General features: G+C 35.8%; 1 protein-coding gene across 1 annotated transcript in view; it reads left to right on the top strand.

The window, feature by feature from the left end:
- The window catches only part of LOC129241509 (collagen alpha-1(XV) chain-like), a 227,317-nt gene that overhangs the window by 31,997 nt on the left and 181,705 nt on the right, over window positions 1-13,615 (top strand). The window contains exons 2-3 of the mRNA XM_054877885.1: window positions 4,088-4,666; window positions 5,740-5,817. Of these exons, the coding sequence (XP_054733860.1) occupies window positions 4,088-4,666; window positions 5,740-5,817 (657 nt within the window). The remainder of the gene's footprint in view (window positions 1-4,087; window positions 4,667-5,739; window positions 5,818-13,615) is intronic.

Below are 13,615 nucleotides of genomic sequence, written 5' to 3'. Positions count from 1 at the left end.
GTGCGATATAACGCCTTCAGATTATTTTTTGTGGGGCTATGTTAAAGCTCATGTCTATTCAGACAAACCTGCTTCAATTACCGCATTGGAAGACAACATTAAAGCATTTATGTTTGAGATACCGGCCGAAACATTGGAAAGAGTATGCCAAAATTGGAAATTGGATGGACCATTTGAAGCACAGTCGCGGTCAACATTTGCATGAAATAATATTCAAACATTAAATTATATGGACTCTACTATCGACTTAAATAAAAATGTCATGCATTGTTTTTGAATTTTACGTAAGTTTTTTTGAAAAACTTTCCTATGGCTCTTAAAAAATCGCCCTTTAGATACGTAAGCCAAATCCCTATGTAAAATTCTTCACAACCTCTTCACAAGCAATACGGAATGGCCCTCAATATTTCGGCTAATTTCTTACTTTTCTCCATGGAGTTCAGCGCGACCCAGTAATGTTGACTAATGGTCTGATCTTCAGAATTCAGTGGAAGTACACAATAACAGGAATATCGAAAGAAATGCAACAAGCAGTCCTTTAAAAGGGAGGGTTTCTAAAAAAATTGGAACGTGTTCAGTACGAAATATGGCAGTACGAAATTTTTTGCAAGCTCTGTATTGATTAAATGCTCGTTGCTCTATTCTTACGCGTGACATTTTTCTTGTGAAGCACTGTAAATACGCATGAAGGATGTGGCTATTTTGATTTGTATGGAAAAGAAGGATGTACTGCTTTCGCCAAACTGCTTCCGGTAACTGGCTTCCTGGCATTCGTCTTGTTATTTCATTGCCACACCTCGTATAACAGTTTCAGATTACCGTTCAATGGAGCTACCTCATAAATAGGAATTTATAGTATCATTCAATTTATTTTAAACAAATTTACGCTTGATGGTTATTGAGTTCTTTTTTTTTATTATAAAACCATAAATTACCTTAAGTTTATGTAATACATGAACGAGTATTTTGAGAAATAATTCATATATTTAACGACTAGCAAACCCGGCCCCCTTCGCTGGGCACACTAAAATAGAATAGATATGGTTTAGAACAGAAAATATATGGTTTTCATATTATTTATTTCTTTATTCTTTATTCAAGCGCTTTGGCATAAGCAATATTTTTTCTCTTTCTATTTGTTTTTGAGTAAATATAAAATATAAATTGAAAATCAGGAAAAAAGAAGATTGTTTTTAAATTTCAAATCAACGCATATGAATAAACAATCGTCTTTTTTCCTGATCATCCATAAATTTTTCGTTTCAATTTATATGTTTTATTAAGCATTGCAGCTTTTTTAACCATTATCCATTTATATTTTTCAAAAAAAAAAAAAAAAACGGAAAAAATTGTTTTTTCCACGAACACATAATTTCATTCGGATTTCACATTAAATTCTCAAATTTCGTAAAAAATTATTCACTGTTCCACAATCCACTCCAAAAAAATTCACAAACAATTTTTACATGTTGCACTTACGTTTTTTCCTTATGGCATCCAAATCAGAAAGAAATATTGACACATTGTAACTCACACTGTCAATTTGACAGTTCAGTTCCGCCCCAAGCGTTAAAAAAGTAAACGACATTATGGCTGGCTCAAAAGAACGCTGTACCCGTTGCCACTTCTCCGAATTACAACCAAACTTTACGAAACCCATTTTCAATACTTACTTAACAATGTGCAATAGGTATGAAAATTACCCCGTATTAAAGCACTTATCAACAGCTTTTATTTGATACCCATATTGTACATACACAACCAAAGGTTACCCGGGTCCACGTTTTGACCTATATCTCGAGACCCTATCTACCAATAGGTATTCAAACTATACGGAAATCATCTTCAATACCTACTTAACAATGTGTGTAAGTTTGGTTTAATTCGGTTCAAAGACACGGCGGGTCCACGTTTTGGCATATATTTCGAGACCCTAGTCATCAATAGGTATGAAAATTACCCCGTATTAAAGCACTTATCAACAGCTTTCATTTGATATCCATATTGTACAAACACATTCTAGGGTCCACGTTTTGGTCTCTATCTCGAGACCCTAGTCACGGAGCGGATGGAAATACTCTGAACTAAAGCATTCACCAACAGCTTCCATTTGATACCCATATTGTACATACACAACCAAAGGTTACCCGGGTCCACGTTATGACCTATATCTCGAGACTCTATCTACCAATAGGTATTCAAACTATACGGAAATCATCTTCAATACCTACTTAACAATGTGTGTAAGTTTGGTTTAATTCGGTTCAAAGACATGGCGGGTCCACGTTTTGGCATATATTTCCAGACCCTAGTCATCAATAGGTATGAAAATTACCCCGTATTAAAGCACTTATCAACAGCTTTCATTTGATACCCATATTGTACATACACAACCAAAGGTTACGTACGGGTCCACGTTTTGACCTATATCTCGAGACCCCAGTCACGGAGCGGCATGAAAAATACTCTGAACTAAAGCATTCACCAACAGCTTCAATTTGATATCCATATTGTACAAACACATTCTAGGGTCCACGTTTTGGTGTATATCTCGAGAACCTAGTCACGGAGCGGCATGAAAGATACTCTGGACTAAAGCATTCACCAACAGCTTCCATTTGATACCCATATTGTACATACACATCCGAAGGTTACCCGGGTCCACGTTTTGACCTATATCTCGAGCCCTATTTCCAAAATAAAATATGATCCATGTTACTCGTGGATGATGTAGCTTTCGAATGGTGAAAGAATTTTTAAAATCGGTCCAGTAGTTTTTGAGCCTATTCGTTACAAACAAACAAACAAAGTTTTCCTCTTTATAATATTAGTATAGAAAAATGTCTGCCTTCATACAATCACAAATTATCTTATTTCTTGATTTACGCTGATTGCAGTATCAAATTTGCTCTTGCCAGTACTGCAGAGCTTGGGACTGTAGATGCAACATTATTGGCTGCCGCGTTATCGCGCTTCTTTATATGGTTTATTAATAATTCGTTATTAATAATTGATGTGAAACCTTCAAAATCACCCACGCAAACATGGATGTGAATGGAGGAGCAATGGGGTATGCATATGTATGTAGGTGAACACTTATACTCCAACGTACAGTCGGCTTTGCTGATACGCCGCACCCTGGTGTAGGTAAACTAACCACCGCTACAAATAGCACAACAAGGCAGAAACACTCTCACGATGATGAAAGGATCATAGGATGGCTGGTGTGATGCACGACAGAAGAATTGACTACGTATTCAAGCCAGCACACATATTGATGTTTACATACATACTCATGTAAATGCATAAGTTATATACTCGTATACATACAACAACTTATAGGTGCATGTGTATAAATGAGTTGCCAGGCAGCGGACGTGTGTGGATTTATGGCAAGTCATTTGAATCATGGCACTTGGACGATATGTAAACTACCATCACTTACTCTCTAACGAACGTTATTTGCTACACATATTTAAATACATCGACTATATTTCGACACATAAAAGTGTATTTATGTACGCAAGTGTGTGCGGATGATGAATTTTGGTTTTTTTCTATTGTCGGCAAAACTGTACGGTGCTCATACATTCTGTACTCGGTCCTCTCTCTGTCCCCTTTGAAATTTGAGCATACATTTATTTGTGTTATATCCTGACCGGAGTGGCGTGTTTGGGATGATTTGATTTAAGCAAGAGGAAAATTGAATTTGAAAATTACACACGTTGCGCGGGGGGGGGCGGAGGGAATGCGCTTTTGTTGATATTATTACACGGGAGCGAGGAATCAAGTGAGTGTTTCTGAGTGTGTAAGGTTAAATGATAACAATAACACATTTTCCCAAGCATCGATTTTCATAAATACATTAGACCTATTTACATACATACATACGCATGTGAAAATGTATTTATTGATGTACATATGAATGTACATAAGCGTGCATGGTTGTGTGAGTGAGCGCTTGTTTGGTGATTTATGCGGCGTTGAGCATGAAAACGAGCAAATGAATATAAAAGTATTTGAACAGATGTACAGCTAATTTTTTTCTAGCCTTAAAAATTAAAATTTTTAAATTTTCTCATTCTAGGGACATCCAGGCGTGCATGGCCCTAACGGTCAGAAAGGGGAACCTGGCCAACCAGGCGTACCGGGCATGGCAGGTGCACCAGGTGCACCTGGCCTGAAAGGGGATCGGGGTCTACCTGGTGAATTGGGTCCCATTGGGCCGCCTGGTCCACCCGGTGAAGTTGTATATGCGGATAATTCTTTGAACGGTACAAATGCTGCAGCGGGAGGACAGTGTCAATGTCCAGCCGGACCACCTGGTCCGCCGGGAATGCGTGGCCCACAAGGCTATGAAGGACCACCCGGTTTGAACGGCGAGCCTGGTCCAGCTGGGTCGAACGGTTTGACCGGCCTGCCTGGCTCCAAAGGTGAGAAGGGCGAAAAAGGTGTGCGAGGCCTGAGCGGCCCGAAAGGCGATCGCGGACCCGAAGGACCGCCAGGGCAGGCCTTTTTCGCTGGCGGTTACGAAGGCATGGCTATGAATGGCACCAAGGGCGAAAAGGGCGAGAAGGGTATGCGCGGGAGACGCGGCAAACCGGGCCAAGCTGGACAAATAGGACCGCCGGGCAAACCAGGTGCAATGGGTGATATCGGGCACTCGGTAAGTTGAATTAAAAATATTCAGATTTTTACCATTATTTTAAATAAATATGTAAACAACAAAATTTTTTGTATCTCTTTTTTTATTTTTTTTCTTTTGTATAATTCCACTAAACGTGTTATTTTAAATAAACATTTAAACAACAAATTTTTTTATATTTGTTTTAATTTTTTTTTTTGCAATTCGACTAATGTGAAACAAACCTTCATAGTTTAAAAATAACTATACTATTGATCTCATGCCTCATTTGACGCGGACCATACATATGAGATCATTGGGCACTGATGGAAATATAGCAAAAAATTCACGTTGCTCATCTGCCGGCTTCAACACATTTAATTTGCAAAACACTTTGTCGGCTACAAGTCAAACTTTCAAATTCACATTCAGCTAAAGTGCTCCGAATATGCCATAGTTCTCCAATAAAATTCATGACGCTTTCACCCCCATTGCCACAATAGACTAAGGCACGAGGCTCAGGAACAAATGCAACCACTAAAACCGGCAACTCCATTGCATAATTCCGCACTACTCCAGTTCAAAATTTCTTTGCTGCCGGGCAGCAGTACAGAAGTTATTCTTTTTCATATTTTTATTTACTGGCAGCTTCGACCTATTTTTCGATTTATTTATTTTTCACTTTCAACAATGAATTCATGAAACTTGTTTTCACTTAGCTCTTTCTTTTTTAGTTTGGTTGGAAACTTTTTGATGCTACTAACCACAGCCGTTAGAACTGCGTTTGAGTGGCTTGCAATTCCTTTTTATTTCACTTTTCAACATTTGCCTTTATTTTGTGGCAAAACCAGGCCGTTTGGGACAATTTGTATCGGAACTTGCAAACAATTTGTTTTCTTTGCTGATAATTGAATATTGTTAGAAGGAAAATGGAACAAATATTCCTGAATGGCAGGCGAAAGCCATTCTACTGACATCCAAATACACGTAATCGAAGAAATGAAGCATTTTATGAATAGTAAAGGAAAAGCTTGCAATTTAAAAATTTCCACTATAATTTTTTCATATTTTTATATATTTAAATCACTAAACGTATTCTAATTTATCGCTTGCAGGGACGACCTGGACTTCTAGGCCCCAAAGGTGATATGGGCATGAAAGGACAGAAGGGTGAAACTGGCGGTCGAGAAGGCGTAAGTACATTTTGCTTATTTACTAGCAATCTGCACCTTCTTTCGCAAAGGTTTATCTTACAAAGAAACTAATTATAAGTAAAGAATTATAATACAAAAATATTTTTTTTTTAAATGAATAATGAGCTCCAGTAAATCGTGCTTGAAAACACCAAATTTAAAAAAGTTTTTTCTAATAACGGCAAGCAGTGGCAAATTTCCGAGCGTATTTCTGCCACGCAAAAACCACTCATAACTAAACATCTGCCCTTCACAGGCGGCATAAAACTTGAAGTCCCTCCATTTTTGTGAAAAAAGCATCAAGGAGCACACCACAAATCAGCCTTGTGCTCGGTCAAACACCGAACATAAAAGGATGTAAGCACCAATAATATATTTTTAAGGTCAATGTGCCAAGTGCCTATTTTCAGCAAATTGTTAACCAAAAGTACATTACACTTCTGCAAAAAAAATAATTCCCATATATTTTTTAATCTCCAGTGTATTCATATACGGCCAAAGGTGAGATATTTTCAAGAACGCGTTCACCTTCTCAACAAGTTGTAGTATTCATTCTTGCCCTTACATACATACGTACACCGTGAAAATAGTGCTTTTGATTGGAATTTTCATCAGAAAATTATAGCCCATTCTACTCGCAATGCATTCCTAAAATACAACGAATATTTGTCTAGCACAAAGTGCAACCAACAAGTGCTGCAAGTCTCTTTTTTCTATTCGATTTAATTGAACCTTACTGCTTTTCAATGCGGTAAAATGACTTTGTCTGTAGCAACACAACAATAAATTAGCAGGCAAAATTTTTAGAAAATTGTTTTCCCTAATAACACTAAAACGCAAAACAACATCAATAGAATAGAAATGAAAAATCACAATTTCGTGACAGCGTCAAACGCAAAGCACGAAAAAGCAGAAACAACAAAGCTAATTGGGAAATGCGTGATCACACATTTTTCATTTTTGCTTTGCCTGCTTATTCCCACTGAACAAAACTCGGCACATCTGGCACTCAGCGAACATACACACAAACAGATATTTTATTAAAAAATGTCAATTTTTTTCCGAAAATTGTTGTTATATTAAAACATTGTCAACTAATGTTATTGATGTAGAACAAAAGCAAATTTCAAAGTTTAACACAAAGAAGAAATATTTCAATTGAATGGTTAGCTTTAGATGAAAGACTCCTTCAAATTGTATTAAAATTAACCTTAGACAGAAAGAAATGGAAATAAATAAACTTTAATATGGAAAAATCCTACAGTTTTATGCCGTCTCCGAAAAGCAGATGGTTTTTTATGAGGAGCTTTTTTATCGGAAAAATTCACTCTGAGGTGTGACATGTCTGCCGAGGAGTGATCGCTTTAAAAAACAAAACTTTTTCTACAATTTGGTGTTTCGAGCCTGGGGCTTCGAACTCATGCACTACCAAATGGTAGTCACGCACCAAACCAACCAACTGGTTCAACGGCTGAGAATGGCGAACTGTGTTGATATTTCTGTTTCGTAAGGTTTAGTAAGCCATGAATCGTTTAATACCAGAGCAACGCTTCCAAATTGTGGTAATTTATAGATTGTAAGTATACATATATATTTATATTGCGCAGGGCCATATAACGAATATAATAAATCTTCGCACAAATGATGCAATTTTGTTTGTTCCAACCGATTATTAAGTAATGCGGGCATTTAATAATTAATTAAGTTAATTAGATATTTGCTCCTTGAAATATTCACAAATAAACCGAAAGTATTCAATATTCACAATTTTTTTAAATTTATTTTATTTTAGTAGTTTCAAATAAGCATTTGATTTAAATATCCGCAAACTGCAAATGAATCCTTACAGAAATGAATGAATCCAAGTAAATCCTTACAGAAATAGGAGCAATTTTTTCGCTTTCTATTACCTAAATACATAATCATCATAATCATCCACTACTTTTTGTTTTAATTTAAGCAAAGAGAGTTCTCACTTAGACTAGAAAAGCGTGCACACAAAATACAATTTTCACTATTTCGCAAGCCAAACTTTATTCGTAAATAAAATATTGCTCTGTAAGCAAACCACTACACTAAATAGATGAGCAGAGGAGCGTTCAAGAGTCGCCGGCAAGCGAGCGCACAACTAACCCAGCAACAATGTGAGCGAACAGAGCGAACTTAATAAATGATTTTAGCGCTAATGTTTGACCCCAACGAATGCAGCCAAGCCCATTCTACTCGCAATGCATTCCTAAAATACAACGAATATTTGTCTAGCACAAAGTGCAACCAACAAATGTACCACCCGCAGGCGTTGAAGTTGCAACTGAATTAAAGTGCCAAGTAAGGGGCACTATTCTTTGTACATACTCGAAAGTAACTATTTCAGTTCAGAGCGCTTCAGTCTATGGGGCGAGAGATCTGCTGTTTTTTTTTTCAGAAAAAGTGCCAATTTTTAAATTAAAAATACCCGAAACTTTTTTTGTTATACACAACTTGTTGAATTGCCTATTTGGTATTTTTTGCTACAGCTATAAAAATAAGAAGATAAAGAATTTTGACCCAGTGTTGCTATTGTCGTGTGTCGTATCATACTAAGTAAAGGGTTCTTCAAAAGACGCACCTCGATGTTGTTTTAAAATAAAGCAAGTAAGCATTAAGAATCCTTCACGTTTCGCAATTTTTTTTTTAACGGCTCTTAACAATTTCGTGTGAAAAATTACATAATTTAATTGCCTACCATGAGCACGCACACAGATAAAATCCGCCAAACGCGAATTAATCAATGCCTAAGTATTAAGAACATCGAGATATGGATATTGGAGATTGCAAAGCATCAGTTGATGGTACAGCAAAATATTCTCAATAATATGTGCTACCGTTTTTGGTCTTACAGCTCTTTTTCTATTTCCGACAGTACTAGTGTCTTGAAACTTTTTCACAAACTTGTAGTTGTTAATTCATTCGGATGATCATTTCCACCATTAAAATCCCGATTTTTGCGATGTGTTGTTCTTAAAGATCGTCTATTTTCATAATAAGTTTCAATAATTTTATTGCGTCGTGTAAAAGTGTAAATCTGTCTACTTGGAAAATGTCAAAGATGGCCCAAGAAATAAAGAAAAGTTACCGTTTCACTACTAAAATCTAGGCGCCACCTTTGAAAAACCCTCTACTATTATTGCAATTGAGGCAAGCGTTAAAAGGCGCAACAATGTAGAATTCATTGACCAGCAAAACCGTTGGGCAGCACTTAGCCCAAAGTAAGTGAAATTTCCGCAATACAGAAATATAATATATATAATATGTGCATATGTGTGCATATATATGTGTGTACAACACGGAAACATGCAAATAGCCGGTGAATGCTGGCTTTCATGAGTTTATGGACGTTTATGAGTGGAAGTGGTTATAAATATAATGGCAGCTGCTTATAAACAAATAACAAAACACTTGTATTTATGCACATATATAAAAAAAGTTAAAAACCTAGGAGTTCAAAGGATTCTTTTCGAGGATTTAGTGCACACCATATACATTAAATATAAAATTGAACCCTGCACACTTTTTGGGTGTTTAGCTGAGCTCCTCCTTTTTGTTGCGTGTGTTTTCATGTTGTCCCACCAATGGAAAGAAAAACAGTTTTTAGCTAAGATCCAGCAGTTGATAGTAAAATTGGTTTTAAGCAAATTAAAATCAAAATAAATTTGCGAGTGTTTGTGCACTCAAATATTGAACACTTATAAAACGTTTTCATTTTCACGGTAATGAAATAAGTTTTGATATAATAAAAGATGAATGATTGTTAAGGCACTCTTATCCGAATGAGTAGAATAGAAATGTTGTTTATTAACAAAAAAAAAAAAATTATCAAAAATATTCGCGGATTTTGAGCCACTTTAAATTGCCACTTTTTGATTTTACACAAAATTCAAAAGGTTATACAACTGCATACTTGAAAACTTTCTAAAAGTTCTGATTGAAAAATTTGAAATTTTTATGAACATTTTTTAAACTTATTTTTTTTTTTAATTTCATTTAAAGTGTGAAACTTTGCATATATGGTCTTCGATGTTGTATGAACTTTATTTTTATAAAAAATTAAAAAAAAAAAATTAATAAACATCAAAATGACAATCGACCATTTTTCGCAATATGTCACGTCGCTCTTATTGTAAACGCGGATTATATATGTAGCGAACGCGTGCGCGCTCTTCGATGTGTCGTTTTTTTTTTTTTTTAATTTTCTTTTTTATAGCATTTTTAATTCCGTAACGTTGTATGGCGGACCCTTTACATACATAGTACTTGACTTTACTTTAAGGGGGGAGCCTGCTTTAGAGGCTTGAAAAAATCGATTTTTTTTTTGCATAAATGTCTTCCCAAACTATCCAAAAATGTGTCCTCAAAATTTTAGAAGCATATTCAAAAGATTTTCGGAGTTACAGAAGAAATTGTGAGCAAGCGTCGAGCAGGTATACGAGCAGCCGGTATAATGTCGAGACTCGATAGCGGTAGATCTAATGGAAATATTGAGGGAGCTTTTGCTCTCTGTATCATAAGATAGTGGCAGGGGGGTTGCCACATATATACAATACATAACTTTATTTGAAATTTACTTTTCCTCTTCTGCCGTTTTAAGTTTTCAAAGCTAACAGGAAAACAAAAATATTTGAATGTAAAGGTATAAACATAGCTCTAGAATATAGCAGATTTATAGTATATCAAACCTGGTTCTTATTATAACATAGTATCGTCTATTTTTTAGCTGCATGAGAACCATCGATATCGATAACTATGGTTTAACAGCCAAGAATAACAAACTGAGTTGACATTTCTGTTCAGTTAAGTGTGGCAAGTCATCTTGAATCCTTTAATTCCAGCACAATGCTTCCAAGCTGTGGAAATTTACTTTGAAAAAATCTATTTCATAAATCAAATAAACCAATCTCATGGAGAACTTTGCCCCCTTTTACGTATGGCTTGCACGCAGGCCACATCACCGGTTTTTATTTCTTTCAGAATAAAAAAGGAGCTACCTTGTGTATGGTGAGCGCTATTGAGCCATGTTGACGACATTTTTCTTTCCAAAAATAAATCAACTAAACATCGACGACAAGACGCTTCAACTTACATACATAAGAATCGATTTATCGCATTATTCAAGTCACCAGTGACGCCAGATTTACTGAAAAAACTAGTCAAAACTTAGACTGATCGGATGGAGCATGTAACTCGTGACTCAAGGAGACTCCCAATTTAACTATACTAGTACAGAAAATAAACCCAGTTCCAAATATTTAGTCCTAGTTTAACTTAATGCGGAACTATGAATATGCGGCAAGATGTTCGCCTTCTCTGAAGATTTTAATATCGCCCGTCCTCCTATCCGCCAAGCTCTCTGCACAGCAGCGACCGAATATCGATTTTAAAGGCCGGACCTAATCGAAACGAATCGAAGATTTTCATGGACTAAAGTAATAGAGAACCACAAGCTTTTATGAATTAAGTATGCTTTATTAAAGAAAAGCAAACAATGGTACATAAGCATGAATTACATTAATTTCAATAATTTGTAAAAATAATAAAAAAGATAATAAAATAAACATTTTTACATGTAAAAGGTGGCGCACAAATAATCATCCCATCGGAAGATTTATAATTTTTTCAAATCGCACTATCTGTCAATCATATTTGGCACTTGTGAACTAAACAGCTGCAGTATGCAAACAGACAAGTAATAGAAAGCATGAAGGTCAAAATAAAGATTTCCCTCCTGTTTGTATTTTATTATAGGTTTGCAACTGTTTTTCTTCACACACAATTTACATATGTATGTATGTGCATGCATAAAACATTATGAACATAAAAAATGTTTTTATTTTTGCACTTCCTTTGATATTGAAACCCAGTTTTCTCTTTGGTGGACAACCCGGCCTCGGCGCTTACACCTTTTTAGTGGGTATTTGGATGATCTCCTCCGACCTCCACCGAGCTATTCATTGCATTATATTTTGCACTAATGGAGGGATCACACCACTATAAGTATATATGTAGTATATTGTTTATATATTATATATGTATTAATCGTTAATATCTGCTACCATCTATCGAAAACAAATATTGCGATTGCGCATTACATTTTCAAAGTATTATGATGTTAGTCGCATCCAACTGCTCATTGATAGCTGATAATATTCAATCTTCCCCCATACATACATACATACACACGTGAAAATAGTGCTTTTGGTTGAAATTTTCTTCAGAAAATTATGTGGGAAACCAAGTACTGAAAGTTTCACTTTTCCAATTCGATTTAATTCAACCTTACTGCTTCAATGTGGTAAAATGAGTTTGTCTGCAGCAATACAGCAATAAATCAGTAGAAAATCACAATTTTGTGGCATCGTCAAACGCGAAAAATGGAAAAGCAGCAAGCAACAATGCTAATTGGGAAATGCGTGATCACACATTTTTTCTCATTTTTGTTTTCCATGCTTATTCCCACTGAACACAGCTCGACACATCTGGCACACAGCGAACATTCACACAAATAGATTTTTTATTAAGAAATGTCGCTTTTGTTCCAAAAATTTTTGTTATATTAAAACATTGTCAACTAATTTTATTGATGTAGAACAAAAGCAAAGACAATTTCAAAGTTTAACACAGAGAAGAAATATTTCAATCGATTGGTTAGCCCTAGATAATTGTACTACATTTTTGCATATTGTCACGTCTCTTTTAAAGACTGTTTAAAATTATATTAAAATTAACCTTAGAAAAAAAATCTACAATTTCATGCCATCTCCGAACGGCAGATAGTTTTTATGAGGGGCTTCTTCATGACAAAAATCACTCGGAGGCTTGCCATTGTCTGCCAAGGTACGACCGATATTATAAAAAAAAAAATGTCTATGATGTGGTGCCCGGGATTTCAAACCCGTTCACTTCAGAATGGTAGTCACACATCAACCCATTCAGCTACGAGGGCCGCCGTACTAAGTTAATATTTTTCTAAGCTTCTAATAATCGAGTGCCTTTACTGGATTCCATATCACGCGTTACCATGACAGCGGGATAATTATTCACTTGAGTTGGGGATATTGTAGTTGCTAAGTTTCTTACCTATCCAAAATAGATCTGGGCATATTTAGCAGAACATACTGCATGTTATCCACCCTCTTTCTTTAGTCAATATACAACCTGTACAATATTTGAAATTATATAAAAAGTTTCGTGGGTCTGCTATTAGCAGGGTTTGTGTAATGCTCAACAAACTGAATTTGTATGTGGGTAATCAATGAGCGGAAAATGTGAGCTACTACTATGCGGTTGAGCTTGTGCTCAATGTAGATATGAGGCATCACATTATACTCGTAATAAGAATTTGGTGGTCAATCACACCACGGCGTGCAATGGCAAACCACCGATGGTATTTCCATCTTGGAAAATATTCTCATAAAGGTAGTCTTATGGCCTGGCCAACACCTAACAAAGTATCTTTAGCTAACTAAATAATGCGAAAGAAAAATAAACAGTATTTTTGATTTTAAAATTTCAAATTTTTAACCGTACCATTCATTAAAAACACGCAGACGCACCTTACAAAATCGTTCAGTTCGACCACGGTGTAGCTTTTCTTTCCTGCAAGCTTTTATATGTCAAACTAAAAAGGCGATTTGGAACATAACCCAACAATTGGATAATTTGGAGCTACCTTTATTTATATATATGCATATCAGCGTGCCCAGCCTTTTCCATTGCCGTCATCTCACTGAAAGTTTGCGCGCTGCGCTATTAAATGCAGTGA

The sequence above is a fragment of the Anastrepha obliqua genome, chromosome 3, assembly GCF_027943255.1.
Source record: "Anastrepha obliqua isolate idAnaObli1 chromosome 3, idAnaObli1_1.0, whole genome shotgun sequence".
NCBI classification, from domain to species: Eukaryota; Metazoa; Arthropoda; class Insecta; order Diptera; family Tephritidae; genus Anastrepha; species Anastrepha obliqua.
The sequence above is the reverse complement of the archived record's forward strand: the minus strand, read 5'-3'. Positions and strand labels throughout refer to the sequence as shown.